General features: G+C 36.3%; 1 protein-coding gene across 3 annotated transcripts in view; it reads left to right on the forward strand.

The window, feature by feature from the left end:
* LOC131039129 (uncharacterized) overlaps positions 1 to 26,406 on the forward strand; it is a 217,834-nt gene that overhangs the window by 26,507 nt on the left and 164,921 nt on the right. For all 3 annotated transcript variants that reach the window (XM_059213016.1, XM_057971782.2, XM_059213015.1), the window contains exons 3-7: positions 20,995 to 21,099; positions 21,203 to 21,274; positions 21,491 to 21,638; positions 21,792 to 21,874; positions 23,376 to 23,431. In XM_059213016.1, the coding sequence (XP_059068999.1) occupies positions 20,995 to 21,099; positions 21,203 to 21,274; positions 21,491 to 21,638; positions 21,792 to 21,874; positions 23,376 to 23,431 (464 nt within the window). The remainder of the gene's footprint in view (positions 1 to 20,994; positions 21,100 to 21,202; positions 21,275 to 21,490; positions 21,639 to 21,791; positions 21,875 to 23,375; positions 23,432 to 26,406) is intronic.

Genomic DNA, 26,406 nt, shown 5'->3' on the forward strand with positions numbered 1-26,406 from the left:
AAAAAGTGTCCAAAACTGAAAAACGTGGCAGCAAATGCATGAGAAATGGCCAAAACTCTTTCTAACCTCAATACCTTAGCATACCAAGTCAAAACGATTCACAAGATTGCTGATTCGTGGCATTTTTAATGAAGAAAAACGTGGTTTTTTGGCAAAAACGTGTTTGCTGTTATAAAGCTAAAAACCAACAATCTTAACCTCCATGTGCCGTGAAAGGTGTTTGAAAATGCAAAAAAATAGGGAGGAATCCAAAACGCCTTCTATCTCCCGAAAAATCTCCACAAAAATTGGCTAAAAATCCTCAAAAAACATGTTTTTCCTTGCAATTCGGGTTTTTTGGAACAAATAGCAAGTTTAAAATGTATAAAACAATGAAAATCGGGTTTTTTGGAGGATATGACAAGTTTAAAATTTCACTTTTTCAACATGTTAGGCAAAATCGGGATTTTGTGGCCAAATAACAAGTTTAAAATGTCAAAAATGCACTTTATGAGCAAAATCGGGTTTTTTAAGACAAATGACAAGTTTTATTTTTTACTTTTTCACTTATCAAGTCAAAATCGGGATTTTTTGGACAAATGACAAGTTTAAAAATTGTCAAAAATGCACTTGCAAGGCAAAATCGGGTTTTTTGGAGCAAACTGCAAGTTTTAAATACTTGTAAATGGGAAATAAAATCCCTACAACAAGTTATACTTGCTTGCACATATGTAATGGGGATTTAAAATCCCTATTACATGCAAAAACCATTAAAGTAGGGGTTTTTTGACCAAACTGCAAGTTTACTTGTAAAAGGGAAATAAAATCCCTATAACAAGTTAGAAACACTTGCACATATGTAATGGGGATTTAAAATCCCTATTACATGGGAAAACCATTAAAGTAGGGGTTTTTTGACCAAACTGCAAGTTTACTTGCAGTTGAGCCAAAAAATCCCTATTTTAACTGAAAAAAACCAAAAAACAATAAAAAGATAAAAACAACAAAGGGGAAACTTAAAATAAATTACAAGTAACATATTTGAAATAAAAGTGCACATGTAATTGGTCAAAAATTCCCCTACAAAGACCAAAACAATGAATATCATTAAAACTTGCAGTTTGAAAAAAATTCTCCACCTGCAGTTGGGGTTTTAAAACCCGACTGAAGGAAAGACATAGCAAACGAACCCGGAATTTGATGAAATTCGAAACGTAGTTCGAGGATGGACTGAGGATTAAGCCAGTCCAAGGATTAGTCAAAATTTTGCCTCGGAAAGCGTGCCATAGAGTAAATTTTTTCATTTTTTCACAAAAATTTCATGTAATGGTCCTTCATTTTTGAAAACAAAAATGAGGACAACACAAAGATCTCACCAAATCATTAAAGTGCGCGGAGTTTGTGAAGTAGGCACATAAAAGAGACAACAAAGAAAATTCCAACAAAGAGTTCAAAATTGGCCTTATAGCTCGAAATGCCAGGTTGTTTTATTAAAAATCGGCCTAGAGGGTCAAAATGATAGAAAGTTCAAACAAATCGGCCTTGAGACCCAAAATTCAACCATAGAAAGTCAAATTTGGCCTCTAAGGCCAAAGTGCGAATTCGAAATCTCTAAGGCCCAAAAAATCGGTCTCCAAACCAAAGTGCAAAGTCATTGAAAGCAAATCAGCCTAAAACACCAAAAAATTACAACTTAAAAGTTCAAATTGGCTTTGTAAGACGAAATGCATTCAAAGGTTTAAAAATTGGCTTGATAGGCCAAAATGTGAGAAATAAAGCAATTCATAAAAGCTCACAAAATTGCCCATTAAGCCGAAAAATCGCGCAAAGGTAAAAAGTTCACAAAATTGCCCATTAAGTCGAAAAATCGCTCAAAGGTTAAAAGCTCGCAAAATAAGCCAAGACGTCGAAAAGGGTAGAAAGAGCGTTTATCCAAATTCTCGCAAAAGAGGCTCCTAACTTGATAATGGCTAATATAGGAAAGATCGCACATCTCACCTCTTTGGGCCGAAATGAAGTACAAGTAAAGCTTGCGTTTTAATTCATTAGGCCAAAAGGAAGACTAAGTTAAAATCGCACAATTGGGCCCATTTGGCCAAAAAGATAAGTTCAAATCTTGCAAAATGGCTAAGTGGCCCGAAAACGCTAAAAGGTAAACATTGTAGGTCACCCATAAACTAAGGAATTCCAAAACGCATCAAAGTCTTCTTTTTTGCCGAAAACTTCAGAAGTTCAAAAGCACGTAGTATGCGTATTTTGGCTTGAAATCATTCAGAGTTGTAAGTCGCGCAAAGTGGAGTTTAAGTTCGTGAAATGTAGCTTTAAGCCAAAATTCCTCAAAATTCCACATCACGTGAGAAAATCGCGAAAGAGAAGTTCGCATTTGACCGAAATCATTCAAAGTTGTAAATCGCGCAATAGGGTTATTGGGTCCGAAAATGATCATAAAGAAAATCGCAAGGTGAGGACTCAATAAAATGTCAAAAATCACACATTTCTTTTCACGTACACGAAGTTTTGTTTCAAGCAAAGGAATGGGACGCGATTCCCATATTGCCTTCATCAAATTTGGCAAAGGGTTAGAGACTGCGGGTTGTATTTGATAGTGTGGGTCCGAGAACAGGAGGGGCCACACCGTTCATATTCAAATCTCATGTGTCATTGTGAAGTAGGTGTTTTAAATGATAAAGGTGAGTTTCTTATGGGGGCATAGGGCGTGAGAGAGAGATTTAGCAAGTTCGTAAGGAGGACGTTCTCTCATTTCTTTGCATTTGGCTAAACTGCAAGATCCTCCCAAGCCGTTAGGGTCGAACCACGCCACAATGGGTTGGTGCACCATCAACATTTGCAGTCAATAAACCTCTTCATTTCACTTCCAGGTAAGTCCGAATTCTCCTTTTTGATGGTTAACACTTTGCAAAATGGTCATGTTTCAAAACTAAGGTTATTATGTTACTGCATTGTGTAAAAATTTGAGGATTAAACCACAACAAACATCAACTTAACCATCAAATTGTCAAATCCGACCTTCCATCCAAGAATCTTTAGACTTAGGCAAAATTTTAGAATTCTGGTCTGAAACTGCGCAACAGATGAATTCATCTTCCCAAAATTGCAAATGCAAAATCGACTTCGAAACATTCAAATGCCCAATCAAAATTGAAAACTTCAAACGCTGAATCATGTAAGCCAAAACGTTTACAATTCCAATGTCAGCAAACCCAAGAGCAATGATATTTTGAAACTTTGCTCAAACCAACCGACTGATTTTCAGCTTCAAGTTGCATTCAATTTCCAGGCGATTGGATTTGAAAATTATTTAAGTATTGTGTTTTAGCAATGATTTCAAATTTCGATTACCTCATTGATCGTCAATTTTAATACTAATGTCGTCTTTTGGCCTTGCTAACCCATTTTTTTACCTTAATCTTGTCTCGTAATCCGTGTCCGATTGTGCATGATGGATGCCTAAATCAGCGACAGAGTCCTCAAAGGCACCTAATGCAACTGGAACATCATGGATTTCCAAAGCTGACATTCCCTGCAAGGTCGAAAAAATGAAGTATCGATACCAAGGAGGAGTCAAGGAGTCAAAGGTCCAGAGTGTGTGGGACATCATAGGAGATACGGACCTAGGACATATTGATATTCAGGATTTCAGGAACAAAGTGTACTCCCCTAACGCCTATGACAAGACCAGACGGATGATGGAGAGTGGTATTGCTCAGGCAGCTGGTTTCCCTTCGGTCGTGTAGGATTATGAATTAGTGGTGGAGGCTGCTAAACATTATCAGTCGGAAAGTAGATTGGTGGTATTGAAAGGGATGGTACTAGCTGACTTCACGCCTGAAGCCCTTGGGGAAGCGTTTGATATCCCGTTTCTTGATAATCCCACTGCCACAACTATCGATGAGGCTCAAATTGTTTATGACATGAATCCTGTTAAGTGCAAAACATTCATAAACGAAGAATGGTTAAGCGAGAGAAGACTACCAAGCACTAGAATCAGTAAAAAGACCCTCAGAAGCGATTTCCACAATGAGTATGGTGATATGGTTACCTTACTCAGCTGGGTCATGGGACTTCCTCAATCCAATCTCTTTGAGGAATGGATGTTCTACTTCACCGAGCAAGTCTTCGTTGGGAAGTCTATGTTCGACTGGGCTGAGATCATCAACGACAATATTCATACACAGCTGGTTGAGCTTGAAGAGAAAAAGTACTTTACCATGATTTCCAACTTGGTCTACATGTTTGCTTGACATCAGCTGCTACCGGGATTAATTAAGAAAGATGAGATTGGGAACTAGCCGAATCAGGTGAAAGTATACGACTGCTACCCTTAGTTGCATTACTATGACATTGCCCAAAGAGAAAAGAATAACATCGCATATGCAATTGGTCAGTACGAGCGTGTTAATGACACTTTTAAAATGCGCTTGGTTAGATTAATGCAAGGAGGATTGCATATAAGGCTGTCAAAGCGGGCTACCACCTTGATCCAGAAATAGGATCGTTGTCCATCAGACAGATTAGTCCTCATGGAGGTAGCAAGGCAGGCACACCCACCAGGTAGCTTACTCAGAGACAAAAAGCAATCAGGGTTCACCTTCCCCATGATTTTGGGTAATCTCGATGTACACTTCAAGAACTCGGTGCAAGCTGAAGAATCTTTTGCCGAATTAGCATCCTATTTCTTATAGGAGCATTTCCCCAGGAGATGCTTTGACCATGATGGATTGGGAAAGAAGGCCTACGACAAGCATTACAAGGCCAAGGTATTGATAGAGGACTATTGGAGCAATTGTTCAGATGACTTTGAGGTCTGTCGGTGGGAATATTCAAGGTTGAGTGTTCAACAAATGCGGTTTTATGAGTACTGCCAGGTCCCAGATCAAGTAACGGACTATGGAAATTGCTTGCAAGTCCGGGAATTTGAAGAAGTCCAGGACCTCCCGCCAGCCATTGATTGGACTCAGGACCCAATCACAGATTTTGAAGCGGTCATGGAAGGTCCAAGAAGGTACATGGATAACTGGCTATCCCAACAAATAGAGAGGCTAATCCATGAAGGAACCCAATTCACATACAATTTGATGGGTAGTCTCGATTCCCAGTCTTCAGAGGACAAAGGAACCTCAAGCACGCCAAAAGAAGAGGTTGAGAAACCTGAAAAAAAAAGAGAAAGAAAGCAAGAGCCAATAGAGGGACTCAGACGTCAAAAAGAACAGGAAGAGAAAAGATGCCAATCAGGAGGTCAGAGGTTACTTCCTCATCCAAGGACCCCAGTTCGGAGGATGATGTGGTTGAACTTGATTATATGCCCACTCTAGCTTCGCAGAATGATCCTGTTGCATCGGAGGCAAATAATCCCCAAATACAGAATGAGCAAGTGGCAGAGGTGAGGATCATTGGTTTGGATGGACCTGGAAATCAGGTCGAGGAGGGAGAGATTGCACCTAATGGAGAGATTGGTAAACAAGAGCTCACACAAGAGAGCATGCATGAGTTGCAGCAAGAAGGCGGAAACAAAGATGATGTAATGTCCCCTACCTGATCTATTTAAATATACTAAAATTGATAGATTTTCTTCAATAAGTTATTAACAAGTGCTTGTCTATTTTCCTCATTAGCTGATTAATATCATTATTCATAGTTCTTTAATATAGATATCAAACCTTGCTACTACTTCAGTTTTAAGGGAGAAGGGTTTATATATGTAACTTAATAACAATTCTGATCTGATCTGATCCATGGTGATCTTACTAGATGCTTTTGATTCCTTTCCTTTATATCTCTCAATGTGAGGGAGAGGTCACACCTCTTCATCATATATGCCCTTTGGCAAGAGACACACCCTTTCACCATTATCACCCTTTGAAAGAGTGCAACTCTTCATTATTTCTGCCCTTTGAAAGGGACACAACCTCTCATAATGAGATCTGCACTTGTTATTTAAATCAGATTTGCAGTTCTCATTTCCAAATTATCCTCCTTCTCAAATGAGGTTCTCTTCTCCCTTTTATATCTCATTGTTGAGGGACTCACAACTTTTCCTTTCATGTCTTTTGAGTTTTCATTAACTTAATTAATTTTTAATTAGTCATATTTAATTATATTATTTTATATTTTAATTTAATTTTAAATATTTTAATTTTATTATTATCATTTATTATTAAATTTTATTTCAAAGTGGGGACATTACAACCCGCCCCACCCAAGATTGCTTGTCCTCAAGCAATGATCATGGAGTGTTCAAAATGACTCCCAATGTGAAATGGTATTGGAAACACACATGAATGAAAATGTTGGAAATATATCAGGCATGAACCAAACACAAAGCATACACATGGATATATACAAACACAGAGCATACACACAAATACATGTATCGTTAGGTTCTTTCTTATCAACTAGAATGTTTTTTTGATTCATGTTTACCCCGCAGGATGGCAGGATCAAGGCTCTGATACCATTTGTAATGTCCCCTACCTGATCTATTTAAATATACTAAAATTGATAGATTTTCTTCAATGAGTTATTAACAAGTGCTTGTCTATTTTCCTCATTAGCTGATTAATTTCATTATTCATAGTTCCTAATATAGATATCAAACCCTGCTGCTACTTCAGTTTTAAGGGAGAAGGGTTTACATATGTTACCAAAGCGCTTAGAGACCAACTACAATAGGTTCCCTCAAAGTTTACAAATCCAAGCCCTTACCTATCTTGGGTCTATACCCTCAAGGCTTATGGGTCGCTGATCCCCACCCTATCTTGGGACTTAACCTATTGCTCGGATTTAGACTGCCCCTCTTTGGAACATCTCATTCCCATCTTAAATACGGAAAGTAATAACATGATTTAGACTATAAGTATATATATTTCTTATATATATGAAATTAAGTATGACTGTCATACATATTGCAGTCCATATTAGTATTACTATTAATTCTGTATAAGAACATTATCGGGCTTCATATATTAAGCATACTTATTAAACACTGTAAATGATGTTCAATTTACATTCAATATGCAAGTTATATTCTATTAACTAATTTTGTTGTATTTATTATTGCCTTAATGTATATATTTGACTATCTTCTTGTTTGTGGCAGGTGAGAGGAGCATTTAATATTTTCTATGTCCTATCTCATGAATGCCACTCAATATAAGTATATAACAAATGGGGCACGGTCAAGCAATGCCTTGACCGATCAAGACATTACTTGATTGTGCCTCTTTGTTTATATAAACAAATGCATGTTCAATGTTAATGCCAATCGGTGTGGGAGTAGTATTACAACCTATGTCTATCGGTGTTTGCTTAATGCTAACAGCCAATAGTTATCGGTGTGTTAACCGATAACTATCGGTGTAGGCTAACACACCGATAACTATCGGCGACCTTTGTTATATTGCCACCCGATATATCATATGCAACCCGATATATTATATGCAACCTGATATTTATTAATCAGTGTTTTCATTAATCATTTATTTATCATTATTTATGTTAATCGATATACATCTAAATACAAGATTTATTAGATCGATGAACATAACCAAAATACATAGTATGATTTTCAATAGGTTCTTTATATGCAAATGTAGAATGGCTATCAAAGAGAAATTAATTGCTTGAAATCTGCTTGCAAAATAGTGCTCATGCCTTAATCCATTGATTTGGTAGATCGTGTGTGCAAACCGGACTGACAAGGGAAGAGATAAATTGATGCAAAAATGGGCTCACAAGTGAATTTCAGGTTTTGGAAGTTGCATTACATGTGTGGGAAAAACAAGAGCATTAACTTGCAATTGTGGAGAACAAACATGCAACTTCATATGTGTAATGGGTAACTACAAGTTTGCACTTGTAATTGGACCTTTAGAACTCATTTTCAAGTGTTTTATGAGTGTATTTTGGACCAATTTCGGGTTCTGGATGACTGACTGCAAGTAGAATTTAAATGAGGAAAATGAATGAAGGTGTGAAATGAGTGGATGAAATGGTGGGAATAGGGATCTTGATATGAGAGAAATGAAGCTTATGAGAAAAAACAAGTGCGGATGGTTATGAATGGATTTTTGAAGAACTTTTCCATGTCGATCACATGAAAAATGGGAAGAACTTTTACTTGTAATCAAGTTTTAAAAATCCGATTTTGAAAGGATGAATATTTTCCAATTTAGAAACTTGGAGTTTCACCAAAAGATGATTAAAATATTCCAGCCAAAGGGGAAGATCAATTATTTTCATCCTACTTGTAATTGGGATTTAAAATCCCGAATACACATAAAGAGGGAAAATGGGGAAGAACAATGCAATTCACAAATTGCTATCAAAGGGGAAAATCTCTCTCAAAAAAATCGATTTTAGGCAAGAAATAACAAAACAAATAACTATCATGAAGAGAAAGAATCTCTTATAAACAAAAGAAGAAGATTCAAACCCTAGCCACGTTTTTGAAAAAATGCCATATGTATCAAAATGCCCATTAAAAGCATGAAGAATCGGTCAAGTAAAGCACCCAACCTCCACGCCTAGGTAAGACAAGCCAAAACGATTTAGGAAAGACAAGATTCGTGGCACTTGAATGAGGCAAATCGTGGCATTTTTCAAAAACGTTTTTGCTGTTAAAACCCCATAAAACCAGCGATAATGTCTTCCAAATGGTATAAAGAGAGTTGGAAAATGCATGAAAATAGCAAGGAATCCAAAACGCCTTCCTCCTCCTTGAATTTCTCTACAAAAATCATTGGAAATCTTCAAGAAAATCCTCCAATATTGCTGGTCGGGTTTTTGGGAAAGAACAACAAGTTTAAAATTGCATGCAATAAGGAAAATCGGGTTTTTGAGAGCAAACAAGTTTAAAATGATACTTTTCTCTCAACAAGGCAAAATCGGGTTTTAAAAATCCAATTGCAAGTTTAAAATTTCACTTTTTCCATCAACAAGGCAAAATCAGGTTTTAAAAATGCAATTACAAGTTTAAAATTCCCCAATTTGCACTTTATGGAGAAAATCGGGATTTTTGGGCAAAATAGCAAGTTTAAAATGTCACTTTATTTCAATTCTAGGCAAAATCGGGTTTTGGAGAGAGATGTGCAAGTTTAAAATTACTTGTAAAGGGAAAATAAAATCCCTACAACAAGTTTTAATAACTTGCACATACGTAATAGGAGTTTTAAATCCCTATTACAAGAAAAAGCCATTAAAGTAGGGGTTTTGGAAAAGAATTACAAGTTTACTTTAACTTAACCAAAAAATCCCTATTTTAACTTAAAAAGCCAAAAAGCATCAAGGGGGAAATAAAAAGCAAATTACAAGTTCTTATTTTTCAATAAAGTGCAATTGTAATTAGCCAAAAATTTCCCTACAAAGACCAAAACAATGGAAATCATTAAAACTTGCAATTCAAGAGAAATTTCCCACCTGTAGTCAAGGAGAAAAAACCCGAAATTGAAGGAAAGTCATAGCAAACGAATCCAGAATGTGACGAAATTCGAAACGTGGTTCGAGGATGGAATGATGATTAAGCTAGTCCAAGGATTAGTCGAAGTTATGCCTCGGGAAGCATACTATAGAGTAAGATTTTCATTTTTTGACAATTTTTTTATGTAATGGTCCTTCATTTTTGAAAACAAAAATGAGGACAACATGCGAGACACTGCCAAGGCCGCTAGGGAATGGATTCGGGGCATTAAAGAAATGGGAGAATAGATCATCAAAGATGTGCGGAAGATGGCCCACGACTGAGAGACCATTTGCGTCAAGATGTTTGAAGTTAAGAAGGAATGTTTCAAAGTTCATGAGATGGTTGGTATGGTTTTGCCCCTCATGAGGGCTCTTTTCTGGACCCACATTCAGATTCCTACATTGCATACTATCCTAGATCCCTACGACATTAGCACTTTCAAAGAGTGGTACTAGACTGCCAACATGAAAAATGATATGAAAGATACCATAAATAAAGAGCAGGATGAGTGCGAGGAAATTTTGTCAAATATGAAGGATCTTGGTGAAAGGATCCCTAGATCAATGGTCCTTGGTTGGAAGAGAAGCATGAAGGATAATGAGGTTCAACCAAGGTGGGAGGATAGAATGAGAATTGATAAAGGTCACGTACTCCATAGAAGACCTGGAATTTGCCAGTGAGCTGCGTGTGGACATATTGGGTTTTGAAACTTGTTGGCCGGTCTGGAGTGATGAGTTGAATCATGTGGATCTCTACCGAGAGGGTATGCAGTACAAAATACGCCATCCTCCTAGGCCCCCCAACAAGGTACTGTTCCAACTGTGCATGAGATTTCAGGATTATGTTCGAGTAGAACATGCAGCAGATCGAGACATTTGGGGAGAGTACTTGCACGACAAAGTTGAATTTTTGGAGAAAGAGTCTACCTCGGGGAAGGAAAAAGTGCTTTCTTGAGAATGTGTTTCTTTCCAATTCTAAATGCACTTTTCCAGTATAAAGTTTCTTTCCAACTACCAAAGTCATTGTAAATTTTTGAGCTTCGTGCAAGTGCACTTTTTGGAACAACTTTATGTTTGGTAGATGGTAGTTATTAGTTACTTTATGGTTGGTGGTGATATTTTGTTTTCCATTTATGGGTATGGGCAGCCATGTTTCATAGGATGAATCTGGGCCACTTGTAGAATCAAATCCTGGCTATTCATCCATTTTTGAAAATCTTTATAAGGGATAGTCCCTTCCTTCTTTTTTTAAGTAAGAAATTGTGGATTTTTGCAAAGGCTCTACAGGAATACACTCAGACTTAATGAAGATTAATACGATAAATATGATGCATGGTTGGTGATCTTGTGTATAGTCAAATACCATTATGGAACTCTCATCGCTGCATATTGGAGATCACTGCTTTAGTTATTATAGAGATCATTGTCATATGGATGGCCCCACCTTTACACATAATTGTTGATAATATAATTAAGGAATGCCACTATATGTGGAATGGTCTTCTAATTTTATATCGGCACATATCTTTCATGTCTAAAATGCTTTATTGTTGCCTAATGAATTGTAAGTTATCCTTAAAGATAATACAAGGAGCTTTCTCAATATTAACAGTTCTTGATGGAATCTTGTTTGGGGACATCAGATTATGCACTTGAGGCTAAGGCTGAAAGGGGTGACCATGATAGTGAAATCTAATCCACTAGTTCCATGGCAAGTGTAAAATGCCCCTCTACATTATTGGTAGAGTATGCTAAGGGTCCTTTTGATCGTAAGTCTCCTTCGGAACAATTTGCAACAAAATTGCCGAGCAAGTCTAGGACATCTAGGGGCACAAGGTTGTGGAAGTGCCACTTTTGTGCCCTATAATTTTATGGCAGCATTATTGGAGTTAATGCCCACCTTCTTCATATGGGAGGAAAATTTGTGGAAGCATGTGAAAGTTTAGGGAGATTGGCAAACTTGAAATACAAAACCGAGACATATAAGCTATGGGGTGTTAGTGAAGACAATATAGTTGCACCTACATATGCTTCTTTGTCTCATAGGCCGCAAAGTCATCACTATTAGAGTCAACCATACAGTTCTACTTCTACTTTGTAGAGGCCAGTTGCACATATTCCAAGTTCTCCTTTAGGAGCCCATGCAGTAGAGGCTAGGGGAAAACACAAGTTGACAAGTGATTCTCAATAGTTGAATTATTCAATGTGTAGCTAAAGGATGATGCAGATGATTCCATTGGCAAATTTTTCTTTGCCAATGGAATTCCATTCCATGTGGCTTGATCTCCTTATTATAAGGAGGTGATGGTGCTTGTAGCAAGGGAAGGTCCACCTATGTGCCACTAGGCAAGGAAAAATTGAAGACCACAATGTTGGTTAAATACTATTCTAAGATAAATGTGTTAGCAGAGAAAATGAAGGAATGTTGGGCGGCAATTCGATACAGTATAGTCATGGATGGGTGGATAGACATTAGGGATTGTCCACTCATCAATATCATGGTTACATGTACAGAGGATCCATATTTTCTTAAAGTATTTGATTGTTCAGGGCATCGCAAAGATGTAGATTTTCAGTTGTAGATCGTCAAGGATGTTGTTGAGGAGGTTGGGCTATAAAATCTGGTCCAAGTACTAATAGATTCAGCTCATGTGTGCAAAGTTGCAGGGACATAAGTTAAGGCAGCTCGTAGACATATTTGGTGGACTCCTAGTTGTGTCTAAGATAGAGTAGGGGAAGAGGGTGAAGGATGTAGTGAAGAGTGATGTTTTTTTGGGGTGATGCAAAGTATATAGTCCCAATCATTACTTGGGTTTTCTAGGTCATTAGATATGGGGATGCCAGTGCACCTATCCTTGGAGAGGTGTATGAGTGCATTGATAGTATGCTTGACAAAATGATGGTTATTGTGCGAGAGGACCACACAAGCATTTTACAATGATCACATTCAGTCAATCATTCATCAAAGATGGGAGAAGGTCAACACTTCATTGCACATGGTTGCCTAGCATTGAACCCACAAAAAAAGGCTCGATAGAGTTATACACATATAGGATGCTGAGGTGAAGGTAGGTTTCTTTAGGGACATCAAAAAGATATATGAGCTTGATATTGCTGTCCCGTCCCGAAGGAAGTGACGGAAGTCTTTGCGCTTTCAGGAAACTTCATTTCCTTTCTCTTATTTCACTTGAAAGTGGTTACTGATGTTATTCAATTGCTATCCTTTTCTGTGAAGAGAAAAGGATATTGTCTTTCTTGAAAAAAGAAGAAAGATTGTTGTTCCATCCCATTTTATTTTCCAAGTTGTAGTTAGATAGGGGGAGCCTTCCCTTAATTAGGAGAGTTTTTACTCGTGTGCTGTGGTTGAAACCACAATTTTGTATATTTCCCCAAGTGTACAAAATTTTCAACCAACAGATACACAAAAGTTTCAGCCTAGTTTGACAAAATAAATTTTCAATGTTCAATTGTGATGACAATAGGAACAATAAACAATGAATATATACTTGCACCCATGTCTATGAAATTATGAATAAAATAAAATTTGAATATGAAACTAATAAAAAAATAAAATAATTATTCATCTTGGATATTATTTCACCTTACTTAAGTTTACTTAGGAAATGCATTTCATAGTAGTTTGGGTATGAGACACTTGGGTGTTTGTGCCACATTGGGATAGTGTGTGTATGAGAATTCCCACCTTTTATGGTGTGATCTTATTGTTACACTCTACTTTCAGTGGGTGATCCACCTCATGTGGAATATTATATTGTTTCTCCTACCTACCCACACCTATTTCCTACCTACCCTTGTTTCTTATTGAGCCACATGTCATGTGTGTGTGCTCACATATCCATATAGCCTTGCCTAAATAAGCAAGCTCATATTCATTGGATAAACAACATCATTGATGATCCAGTTGATAGTATTTTCTCTTGATAGAATATAGTTTATTCTTATCAATATTTTGTTTTCTCTTATTTGTGCTTTCCATTGCCTCTTGATCTTGGCAAAATCTCACATGGTATCAGAGAGAGCCATTAGAGTGTCATTGGTTTGCTAATTGAGAGAAATTTGATGCTATTTGGGGTTGTGTATTTTGGAGTTTTCTATTGCAGGTTTTTATTGAAGCTTGATGAGTCAAATATGAGGTCATCATTGGATTGAGGAGGTCCAAGAAAGTCAGTTTTGCCTTTTGTTTCATCCAAATCGGACTTAGGAGGCCAAATCTAGAGGCATTTGAAGTTTGACGCTGCAGCGGAAATTTTCCAAAAATTATAATTTTGCAGGCAATTTTCAAATAGCGATATCTCACTCATTCGAAATCATTATTTCGAGCAATTTTTTTTGTTTTGGGGTAGAATTTCGTGATCTATACAGTGGCGCAGGAGGTTTCTGATTTTCGGATACAGGTTTTTCGGAAATCGTGAAATCCCTATTTTTACAACTTTGGAGGCTTCGTTTGGGCTCATATGGACTCCTTTTCAGGTGTCGTTTTTTTTGAAAGTGCATATTTTTTCATTTACTTTCATAATCTGCCATCTGTTTGCAGTGATTTCATTTGAAGTTTGACGCTGTGGCGGAAATTTTCCAGAAATTATAATTTTGCTGGCAATTTTCAAATAGCGATATCTCACTCATTCGAAATCATTATTTCGAGCAATTTTTTTTGTTTTGGGGTAGAATTTCGTGATCTATACAGTGGTGTAGGAGGTTTTTGATTTTCGGATATAGGTTTTTCGGAAATCGTGAAATCCCTATTTTTACAACTTTGGAGGCTTCGTTTGGGCTCATATGGACTCCTTTTCAGGTGTCGTTTTTTTTGAAAGTGCATATTTTTTCATCTACTTTCATAATCTGCCATCTGTTTGTAGTGATTTTAAGTAGAAATTGTAGTTTCTGTATTTGGCCATTTTTGGCATATTTGGTACTTGCATTTTGCTTGGATCTCAGTTTAGATCACTAGTAGTATTTATTGAAGTATCTTAGATCTCATTTTGAGAAGTTGTAAATTGAAATCAGAAGTCCACTTTGCCTTATTTTGCAAGTGGCCCATTGTATACGCACTAAGTATAAAGTGCCAAAATCACCATTTTGGGGGGATTTCTTGATTGAGTATTTTGGGGGGGTCTCTTGTGTGATTGTGCCTCTCTCTATCTTGTGTTTTTTCATTTTGGTGCTATGGGTTCTCCTAAATTTCCACTTTTAACTCCTCATAATTATGCATCATGGAAAATTAAGGCATGGAGTAAACTAATGGAAAAAGGACTCATTCATTATGTAAATGAAACTATTACAGCACCACCTGATCCTAAGGCTGATCCTAATGCTCAAATTGAATGGCTTACTAAGAATGCTATGGCACTTGGAACTCTTAGAAAGTATGTATCAGATGACCTCATTTTTCACATTGATAAGTGTACTACAATTAAAGAGGCTTGGGATATTTTTAAGAAATTGTATGGTCAAGTTGATGAGATTAAGGGCTACAAGCTTGATAGTGATTGGGAAAGGATCTATTGCCATTGGGGATAACTCCTTCAATGATGTGTTGTGTGTACCCCACTTGACAAATAATCTTCTTTCCATCTATCAAATCACACATGGGGCAACTACGAAAACTGTGGAGTTCACACCTGATTCAGTTATCATTAGAGATTTGGAGAGTGGAGCTATCATTGCGACTGGGGTGGTTGATCATTCATCTCGGTTGTACTCTTTTTTAGATTTTGGTCCTATTGATGAGGTTGATTCTTCCTATGTTGATGATTTAGATTTTGAGGAGAACTTTGGGCATTTGAACTTGGGGATTCTCACATGTGACCCCGTTCTTGAGCCTTGCATTTCATCTCCTTCTATTGATATCACACCACCTGTTGCACCTGATGATGCAGCTAGTGCGACAGTTTTGCCTTCTTATGATTCAATTCAGCAGGAAATTTCATGTCTTCTAGCTTCAATTGATTGGGATACCTACTTGACAGACATTGCAGGTTTGTTTGTGGACTCCTACATTGCAGATTTGAGAAACATAATTGATGACATTCATCTTCTCTTTGATGAAGATGATCCTTCTTTGATTGTTGCGAGGGATAACTCTGACCCTCTTGTGCATTCTCTACATGATCAATCTTTAGAGGTTGACATGATTGTGGATACTTTTGTACAACACTTGGAGGAGGTCTCTTTATCTTTTGAGGAGACATATGAGTCTTTGGATATTGTTCTACATTCATCTCCACCAGATCTTGGAGTGCCTTTTTCAGCAGTGTGGCACAGTTTACCACCTTTGGAGGGGGTAACTTTCAGCATCTACATGGAGACACTTGAGCTATTTTTAGAGATTCCTTTCATCATGAGTATTTTTTCTCCATCTTCCTTCCATGGTTGGGGAGACTTTTTGGATACACCTTTGGTTTGGTTTCTTCCTAAGGGGAGGAACGTGGTTCGATGTTCATGGAGCAGTTTCTTCATTCATCTTCGAGCTTCTATCATTGCTGCAGATTCCAGATTGAGGGGGGGCTTCCTAGTCTCTCTTCTTCTTCTTTCATATGGGGGGGACTTTTTCCTCACATGGGGTTTTGTCCTTCACATACTTCTATGAGAGTTCTTTGTATCTAGTTTTCATCTCTCTTTTGGGGAAGGGTTTTTTCCCATTGGGTTTTTCTCTCTTACCCCTCTTTGTGAGAGATTTCCTTGCATTAGTTTTCATGCATTTGCATTTGTACATGGGTACCTAACATGGCCTCGTAGCCGGGACCCATCTTGCATTGCTTAGTTGCATTGTAGACTTAAGTGCATTCCCCTAAGTTGCACTTAAGGGGGGGTGTTGGTGTAAATAATTATTCATCTTGAATATTATTACACCTTACTTAAGTCTACTTAGGAAATGCATTTCATAGTAGTTTGGGTATGAGACACTTGGGTGTTTGTGCCACATTGGGATAGTGTGTGTAGGAGAATTTCCACCTTTTATGGTGTGATTTTGTTACACTCCACATTCAGTGGGTGATCCACCTCATCTGGAATATTATATTGTTTCTCCTACCCACCCACACCTATTTCCTACCTACCCTTGTTTCTTATTGAGCCACATGTCATGTGTGTGTGCTCACATATCCATATAGCCTTGCCTAAATAAGAAGGCTCATATTCATTGTATAAACAACATCGATTGATGATCCAGTTGATCAGTATTTTCTCTTGATAGAATACAGTTTATTCTTATCAATATTTTGTTCTCTCTTATTTGTGCTTTCCATTGCCTCTTGATCTTGGCAAAATCTCACACTATCCTTTTCTGTGAAGAGAAAAGGATATTGTCTTTCTTGAAAAAAGAAGAAAGATTGCTGTCCCATCCCATTTTATTTTCCAAGTTGTAGTTAGATAGGGGGAGCCTTCCCTTAATTAGGAGAGTTTTTACTCGTGTGCTGTGGTTGAAACCACAATTTTGTATATTTCCCCAAGTGTACAAAATTTTCAACCAACAGATACACAAAAGTTTCAGCCTAGTTTGACAAAATAAATTTTCAATGTTCACTGGTGATGACAATAGGAACAATAAACAATGAATATATACTTGCACCCATGTCTATAAAATTATGAATAAAATAAAATTTGAATATGAAACTAATAAAAAAATTAAAAAAATTCATAAAACAGTTATGAATCGTACCTTATGCTTGAAAAATCCTTCCAACTTGGAGTAGAGTCCCTCTTCTTCCTCTTCTTGCTAAGTCTCACCCCTCTTGCACTTGTTGTACTTCAATCACACTCTTTCACTCCACTTGTGAAATGAATGAAATGATCAAGACGATATTTCCATAATAGAAACGATCAAGAATAGAAACATGAAAGACAGAAAGGAAACTTTTTAAAACTAGCTAAAGACAAAAGACATAAATGGAAGTTTCTAAATACTAACTAAATGACTAAGATGACCATTATATCAAAATTACAATTTTATTTTAATAGTCTCCCTTAATGGTCATTCTACTAACTACTGTATAGAAGATGTGACATAATCTGTAGGTCATTTGGCCTCGAATACATAAAAGGCTGCCCCCTTCTCCTCAAAATGCTTTGCGACATGAGCTTGCTGTTGAGACTTTCCTTGGTTTTGTAGAACTTTTGGATATGACCAAGTTTATCACAATCCTTCCAACATGATATTGGGTAACAAAGCTATCCCCCCCTTTATCTAGAGACACCGAGATCAACTTCTGAAAACTTGCACAAGAAACCCATCATGATTTTTTTTGGAAATAAATCAAAACACCCAAAAAACAATAATACCATGTTTTTTTGTGGAAAGAAATTAGGAAATCCTCCAAAGAGAAAGAACCCACGATTTTTGGGTTAAAAATTTGTGCAAAAAACGAATAGAAAAACCATGATTTTTGAAGAAAAAATTGTGCAAAACCCTCCATGATTTTTTGTGAAGAAAAATAAAAAAAACTCATCCACGGTTTTTGAGGAGAAAACCGTACAAAACCACTTGGTATATTCAAAAAATTTACTCATGGCCATCATGAATAGTAAACAAAAATAAAAATTCCTTGATTTTTGTGGAAAAATCAAGCAAAGTCGTTCCATGACTTTTTGTGGAAAAAAATCAGAAAACCCATGAATCTTTTTGCTAAAAAAACTCACCAAAAAGAACCTAAGCTCTGATACCATGAAATGATAATTAAAGATTTTAATTGATTAAGGAGAGGAATACTCCTTATATAAAATATTACAAGACGATCTTTCCATAATGGAAACAATTGAGAATAGAAAAACAAAAGACAGGAAGGAAACTTCCTAAAATTGACTAAAGACAAAAGACAAAAAACAAAAGACAAACAAAAGTTTCTAAATACTAACTAAATGACTAAGATGACCATTATATCAATATTACAATGTTATTTTAATAATGAATTTGTGACTAAAAATTAAGATTTTGCAGTGTTTCATATAGTTTGGGGGGTATTGATGGGGCTCACTGGCCATTAGGGTTCAACCTTGGCATCGGTTTTGACGAAAAATTTAAGATTTCTTTTTTTTTTTTCTTTTTGGCTTTGGCTATCGTGGGAGACACATGGGTGCCCCCTCCTTGGGACAATCTAGGAACGTTGATATTTTGGGAGGAGGTCATTTCCTTGTGGTTCATTGGTATTTGCTTTCGTTTTAAATTTACAACTTTAATTTGTATTTGTAGGTGCTAGATTCTTTGGTTAGAGTTTTTTGCCTAGCAGATGGGGATCAAAACCCAATAATGTACATTATTGAGGCCATGGATATGATCAAAGAGTCCATCCAAATTATTACAAGGGGACAAACTTAAATTTGATTCCATTTGGGTGAATCATTTATTGAGGGTGGAATGATCAACTCCACCAACATATTTATGTAGTTGGGTACTTTCTATTCGGATAGCTTTGTCTATCCTAATGGATAGTTTATGGAGGGCCTCATGACATGCATTTAGAGGATGACACCCAAGGTTGAGGTGAGAGAACTCATTATTGAGGAATTGCAAATTTATAGTAGTAGTAGAGGGAAGCTCTTTTTCTTTTGCACTAGCTATCTAAGGAAGAATCACTCAATCACTTGGTAACAAAAATTGGAGTATTTACATGTATCTTGAAATTATAATTTCAAATTTACAACTATTGATTAAATATGGTTTTCTTACTAACTCTTAAATATCTTATTCTATAGGTTCTTGATCGTGGTACAAATATGCTTAAATAGGTTCTTGATCGTGGTACTAACTCTTAAATATCTTATTAGAGCTTTATTGAGGCCATTCACGTGAAGAAGTGGAAAAAATCAACTTAAAAATGCTTCATTGACCTCTTGTAGAACACAAACTTTGGCTTTGCACAAGAAAGGTAGAAGACAAATTAGAGGTCATTGATTTGGATTACATTGATCCTTATAGTGATTGGATAGGATGGGATGAGGAGGCTCCATTGTTTGCTGTAGACGAGATTCTTGATTTTGAGAGGTAAGCAATGGAGGATGTGCTTGTAGCAGAAGGAATTACTATGGTCATTGGATCACATTGATGAAGTAGAGTAGTCATCGCCATCTAGCAATAGGATGGAGGTCGAGCCGGAGGCACAAACATAGCCTTCTATGTTGAGCAAGGAGTCTAGTGGAGTGCACAGATTAGAACCTCTCCCCAAGTTTTCACTAGATCAGGGAAGAAGCTGTAATATATTGTAATATACAGTTTATGAATTATGATGATGATTTTCAAAGGCAATCATCATAAATTCATAATAGTTGCTTGCTAACTATTGTATCAAGATTCCTCATGATGATGTAATTTTGTACTCAATTTGTATTCAAATGTATCAAATTTAATAGAAAACACTTTTGTACTCATTGAGTACATTGTCATTGTGTTTTGCAGAAAAAAATGTGTTTTTAAAGAAATTTAAGCAATTTTTAAGTCACAAACTTTGAGTTTGTTGAGTTTTTGCTGAGTCAAAGTCTACCAACTAGCGTTCCAATGAGTGGACTAAATCTTCCAAATTCATAGGCAACATGGGTTTGACAAAGATAGCAAAAAGTTTGGTAGAAGAGATCCCAATTGAATGGTGGCATTTGTATGAGGCTCTGTCATTGATACACACACTAGCCATTCAACTCTTATCACAAGTTTGTAATTCATCTACTTCTTAAAGGAAATTGTCTTCATGTAGCTTAATCACCTCTATCAAGAGGAACATACTTACCCTCTATGAGAGAAGTGAAGTTTGTGGCCATATATGGTGCTTTATGTCTCATTGGATCATAAGATGATTGAATTCAAGGAGAGTCCAACAATGTGGTAGGATGCAGAGCTTGTGGAGCCACATATTATACTATAGATTCTTGTTGTTGATCTTTAGATCAATCCATTGTCAAATTGTGAATCTTATTTAGCACTTTGTATAAATGTCAGCTTCTTTTACTCATATTGTTTACATAAATGATAATAATTTTTTTAATAGCCACCCCTTGCTAACCCCAAAATTTGGAAAACTTTGCTGTTACCAAAACCACATCTCCATGTACCCGTCTCCCTGTCCTCAAAACTCAAAGAAACAATGCATATAATATTACCATTCTCCAAGAAAGCTTTCAATTATTGCATTGTTATATTGACCTAGTTGTAATTATCAAATTAGATATTGCCAAAGCCTTTGACTGATGTAGTAGGAGGTTTTCCCTGCTTAATTTTGCAAGAATTTGGAGGCTTGGTGGCACTAGTTAATTTTCTTGTATTTTGCATGTGCTGCGTGTTGCATGCTTGGTTCTTTGTGGACTCTAAACTGTTGAATAAAATACACACACTAACCTTAGCTGATTCATAAAGTATATTTTCTATTCATCAACATTAAGCAAGCAAATTGTTTATCACATGAGCTTCTAAATATGTCATTTTTCACATTTTAAATGATCTGGTATCAAGGAGTTTGACTTTTTCCCCTGTACCTTATAAAATGTATCTATGTAGCTTCAATATGTGGTAATATTTGGTACTTGCCATATTTGCAGATTGTGATCCAGTTCCACTTACACCAGATTATGGAGGGCCTATTGTACGTTATGCGGATGGATTGGTGGATCTGCATTTGGACCGTTATATAACTGTAAGAGAAGGTTAGCTACTCAATAGCTTATGGTAGTTTTAAAAGAAATTCATTTGGGTAATGCCATGGATGATTCATGTGTTCTTTTAGTTGCATGTTCTGTTTGTGGGCAGATCATCGTGAAAGCAAGACAAATCCATCAGCAACAATAGTTTCTGTGGAGCTTAGTGGGGATCAAATTAAAGGTATATATCTAAATATGTCAGATATCCCTTACTTTGCTAAGGTTTGTATTAAAATTAGGGATAGTTTCCAATGGAAAGTCTAATTAATGTCTGGTGTATGTTTATGCAATCAAGGATATTAGTATGGATTTGGTAGTCCAATAGAAAAATGTTTTCATAATTTGGAAATCTGAATTCTCCTGACATTGTGACTTATTGATTATTTTGCATGCTTAGAGCCAACTATGTTGGTCAGTGGTAGTGATTTTTATGCTTTCCCCCGTTTGACACCGGATGGGAGAAGGATGGCATGGATTCAATGGAGTCACCCAAACATGCCCTGGGACAAAGCAGAACTTTGGGTTGGCTATCTATCTGAAGCTGGGTGAGTGCTCAATTGATCTTGTACATACTAAAAACATAACAATACGGGATAGAGTTTCTTCTTGTCTTTATGGAGCTTGTTTCTGTTGCAAATGTCACACAATGTGATTTTAATGAACTTTCAATGTTATCTATTTTTTGAATTTTTTTGTAGCAAGATTGACAAACGGGTCTGCATTGCTGGAAATGATCCAAATTTGATAGAATCCCCTACCGAACCAAAGTGGTCACCACAAGGTACTGTTGTTCTATAATAAGAATAAATGAGCATAGAAAAAGGTATTTTTACAGTTAAGCATTATCCATATACATGGTGTCATGATTTAAGCTGCAAAAACCAGTTATTTTTCACTTTACATAAAAAATTCAGATGTTCTTCGTATCCCTGTAGGATGAAATGATTTAGGAATGAAATCAATGCACAAATTATACTATCATCTTTTAGATTTGAAGATGAGAATATGAAATGGTTGTTAGTGATACATGTGTTGGGGCAATATGAGAATATGATATGGTTGTTAATGACGCATGCACTGGGGCAATATGTCCTTTGAGATTTGTTTCAGCACTACTACCTTGTGAGACTAGCAGTCAATGTTCATCGTAATTATGAACACTAAGGGTAATTCCAATGTTATCAATAAAGAACATTGTGCACATTTATGCATAGAAATATTATTGCAGGTATTTACTTTGGCTTATTGGAGCGTGTCTTGCTATTGATCTCAAGCAAGCTCCTATCAGTCATTACACCAAGCCTGGTGTTAAAGACTTAACATATTAGTTGTGTTGACAGTATTTGCATCATGGATATACAGCACATAACAAGGCAACCTAAGATTTGGTTCAAAGGCCCCTTCATTTCTTATATTTATATTAAGGATTTTGTGGAGGGTAGCTTGTGACAACTTCACAATCATAAAATCTGCATCTCCCTAGAAACACAGTCATGGTGCAACATAACCTCCCAGAAAACTACAATAAAAGATTCTATTAAATTGCCACGTACTTGCACACCCATAGGGAATTTAACTAGCATGTCATATTTATCTTACAAAGACTATAAAATCTGCTTTCCAATCAATTTAAAAGTAAATGCAGTTGACTGAGTTCAGCAGTGGTTCCTCAATTTCATATATTTTGGTGTATGTTTGATATTTTCAATGTAATATTATAAATTCATTATTAACCTTAATTCATTTATATTAGAAGTTTGAGAGAGGAGAATTTTGAAATATATGAGATGATTTAATTTTGATTATTTGTGTGCAATAAATGAGCAATGCATCATCAGTATAATGCAGTCTACTTTTCAATATTAAAGAAGAGATATGGTCTCCTGGAAGTTGAACTATATTCACATTTCCCATTAATGAAATATAAGTATTCATTGGTGAAGAATGTTTTATTCCAATTTCTGTAGTCCCTGGTCTTGGATTGACTCACTGTTATGCCTAAACATAGGTTATCATAAATAATTACCTCTTTTGATCAGTTTGGAAGAATTGGAAACAATTCAATCATTGTGAAGAACTGTATGTCCTTATAGCCGTTTGATTTTAAAGAACTGTGTATTATCTTCGATATTTTTTCCTGTTAGGATTGGATAATTAGCCCCTTATTACACTGTTTAGTTTTTAATGGGAAAGAGATCTGAAGATGTCACTGTACTGTTTGAACTCTTTAGCCATCTCTATATAAATCGCTTTATTTTAGTAACTTTCTTTATGTATTGCAGGAGAACTTTTCTTTGTTACAGATAGGAAGACTGGATTCTGGAATTTGTACAAATGGGTAACTGATTGATTCTGCTTCTATTGTGATTTTCTGCTCTTTGTTTTTGTTAAACTTAAGAATCTTCTTTTTTCAGAATTCTTTATAGTTGTTTTATATTTCAAATGACACAACAATGCTCATTTAAGATAGTAACATTCAACGTACAATGCTTACAAAGTCAATTTCAGTCATTTGACATCTTTTTAAATATTTTGCAAACATTTGAATTTATTAATATTTGAAACATGTGATTGTATTTTGTTTAAAAGAAAACTTGAAGGACTTGTCCTCTTGCCTTATGGGAAAGATACTTTCCATAAGAATTCATATTCTGCCTCTCTCCTGTAATTTCGATTGTTGGATTGCTGAGGATCTTGACCAAAAGAACACCAAAATTTCTCAAGTGTTCTTGCTATAGTGTTTTTTTGTATTAAGCACTTAACTTGCTTTAAGAACTTAATTTAATGGCCCAAATTTTGAACTTTTGAGTAATAAGTCACTCCCATATTAAATTCTACATCATTCTGGAGTAACTTTCCATTGTAGACTGGCAAAGTGTGATAGAATTTCCACCTAATGGAGGGGAATACCTTTTATATATATGCTTTGATGTCTAAGCATATGGCCAACAAGAAACCAAGAAAATAACCAAACATGGCAACAACTACTGTTTTCTTTGTGGAATAGGTTTTGTTAATGCTCATGTATTTGATAGTGGTGGAGATGATGTTTTTGTTAGATTTCTCCATGCCATACTTATCTAAACATTATCACATATCTGTGATTCAAAAGAAAATTGTAGAATTGGACACTCCATAGTCCAATTATCACATATCTGTGATTCAAAAAAATTGTACAATTAGACACTCCATAGTCCATTGGCAATATTTCATAGTCTTTATTCATAAGTCATCTTCTTTAAGGTTTTGGAGATAGCATTGATTTCTTTTGTATATGTCTCATTGAAGATGTCAATCAGCTTTATATAGCTCTTGTCAGGGACCTTGTGATTTGGTATGCAATTGTATCCATGCACATCTTGTTGTTGGCTTTGACATTATCACCAGGATTTCCACGTATATGGACCACTTGTTGACCTAAGCCAACTACCTTAGCTACAGAAACTGTTTCAAGAAAAGGTCACCAGCCAGTGCTCTCTGTAAGTTAATCTGATATGCTTAGATATAAGAGAATCAAGGTAGCTGAAATGCCCTTCCATTGTAAGTCATCTTTGGTGGTTAACACCATAAAAAAAATGCATCATGTTCCTCATCTTGATATTTATTTTCTCAACTTGCCTTGTCTAATTTTAATTGAACGTACTTATCAAGTAGGTTGGTGAAGGTTAAATTTCCATTCAAGATGCTTTGAGAGTTGAATACTCTACAGAGAATGACCTTTCAAAAAACCACTTTAGTGAATCAAGGGAAAACATAAAGCTTCCTACTTATGGAATTTACAACATTAGCCAGTTCACTTTCAAAGAAATATTGTCTATGAGAAAGTCAATGATTAGTTTAAATTTGTCTACCTAATGAGCCACACCCAAACTGATTTAGGGACCTACCAAAAATCCCACATACAAAGAGGACCAGTAGCTTGTAGAGCACCTTAGCATGGACATTAGAGGTCTTGAATTTGAGTCCTAGCTGGTCCATGGCAAATAACATAGCATCAAAGCCAGGCTAGGAGCCCTATGCACCGAAATGTGGCTCAAGCATGGTCTTGGAGAAATGAGCCACACCTAAATTGTAACAAGGAACCTACCAAAAAGCTCTACTCACAAAGAAGACCAGTAGAACATCCCCACATGCATGAACTGGTAGCCAAGTGGTAGATCACCCTAGCATGTACATGGAAGGTCTTTTGAGTCCTAGGTAGGATATGTAACTTAATTACAATGTCTTAGTTTTGAAAGGATATATTAAATCCTCATGATGTCTACCTTGAGGGTATATAGGTGGAACAAAATGGCTTAGTTTATCGTAGTGGTGTTGAAATTTTGTATTATATTATATAGGTAGTTGTTGTGACCATTTCACACATCGCCCCATGCAAATGGGGGCCCCTTCTTTTTGCTCGTTTTGCCTGTTCTTTTTCTCTGCTTTTTAGGGTTTTGGTAGTTTGTCAGTTGTCTGGATTAAGGGTCAAGCCTTAGGGTTTCTGTTTTGTCGTTTTCAGGCCAAAATCCAGTCAATCTTGAGAGTTTTTCAAGCTTCCTTTCGTAGGATGCAATTTTGAATAAGGTGAATTCGCCAGAGGCTAAGTGAGTTGGTCTATTTTCAATTGGAATTTTGAATGAAGAGTCTAAATTTGTCTAAGTGTGAGTGATGAAATTGCGAATTTTGTCCAATTGAATGATTTTGACCAAATTTTGAAAATTTTGATATTTGATCCCGGGTATTGGAAAGGTCTTGTTTTTGCCTTGTGAAGTGATTGTAATCCCGAAATCATGATATTTTGGCCTGTAGGAGCAAAATCGCTCCTGTCCCTCAGTGAAGGACCGGAGCTCGTTTTCAAAAATCTTACTGTCCTTGCAGGATCCAAACGAATTTCAAAGTGGAAGTGATAAAGGGAGGCATAATCTTTCCGTTGGATATAATTTGAAGAATTTCACAAGCGTGGAAATGTCCCAGGAGTAAAAATCGCTCCTGTCCCTCAGTGAAGGACCGGAGCTCAAAATCAAATATTGCCTTGTCCTTGCAGGATTTGAACAACTTGACAATTTGAAGAGATCAAAGGAGATATGTTTTATCAATTGAATATAACTTGAAGTGCCTTCGTGAAGGAAAACGGACCAAAAATGCAAAGTTCGCTCTTGTCCCTCAGTCAGGGACCAGGGCGAAATTCAGTGTAGCTCCTGTCCCTCTCTCAGGGACCAGAGCGAAATTCCTCATAGGGCAAAATTTGGGTGAAGATTGAGCAAGTTTTGAGTTTGAAGCAAGAAAGGAGGATGAAATGAACCCGTTGAATACAAATTGAAGATTACAAGA

The sequence above is a fragment of the Cryptomeria japonica genome, chromosome 10, assembly GCF_030272615.1.
Source record: "Cryptomeria japonica chromosome 10, Sugi_1.0, whole genome shotgun sequence".
NCBI classification, from domain to species: domain Eukaryota; kingdom Viridiplantae; phylum Streptophyta; class Pinopsida; order Cupressales; family Cupressaceae; genus Cryptomeria; species Cryptomeria japonica.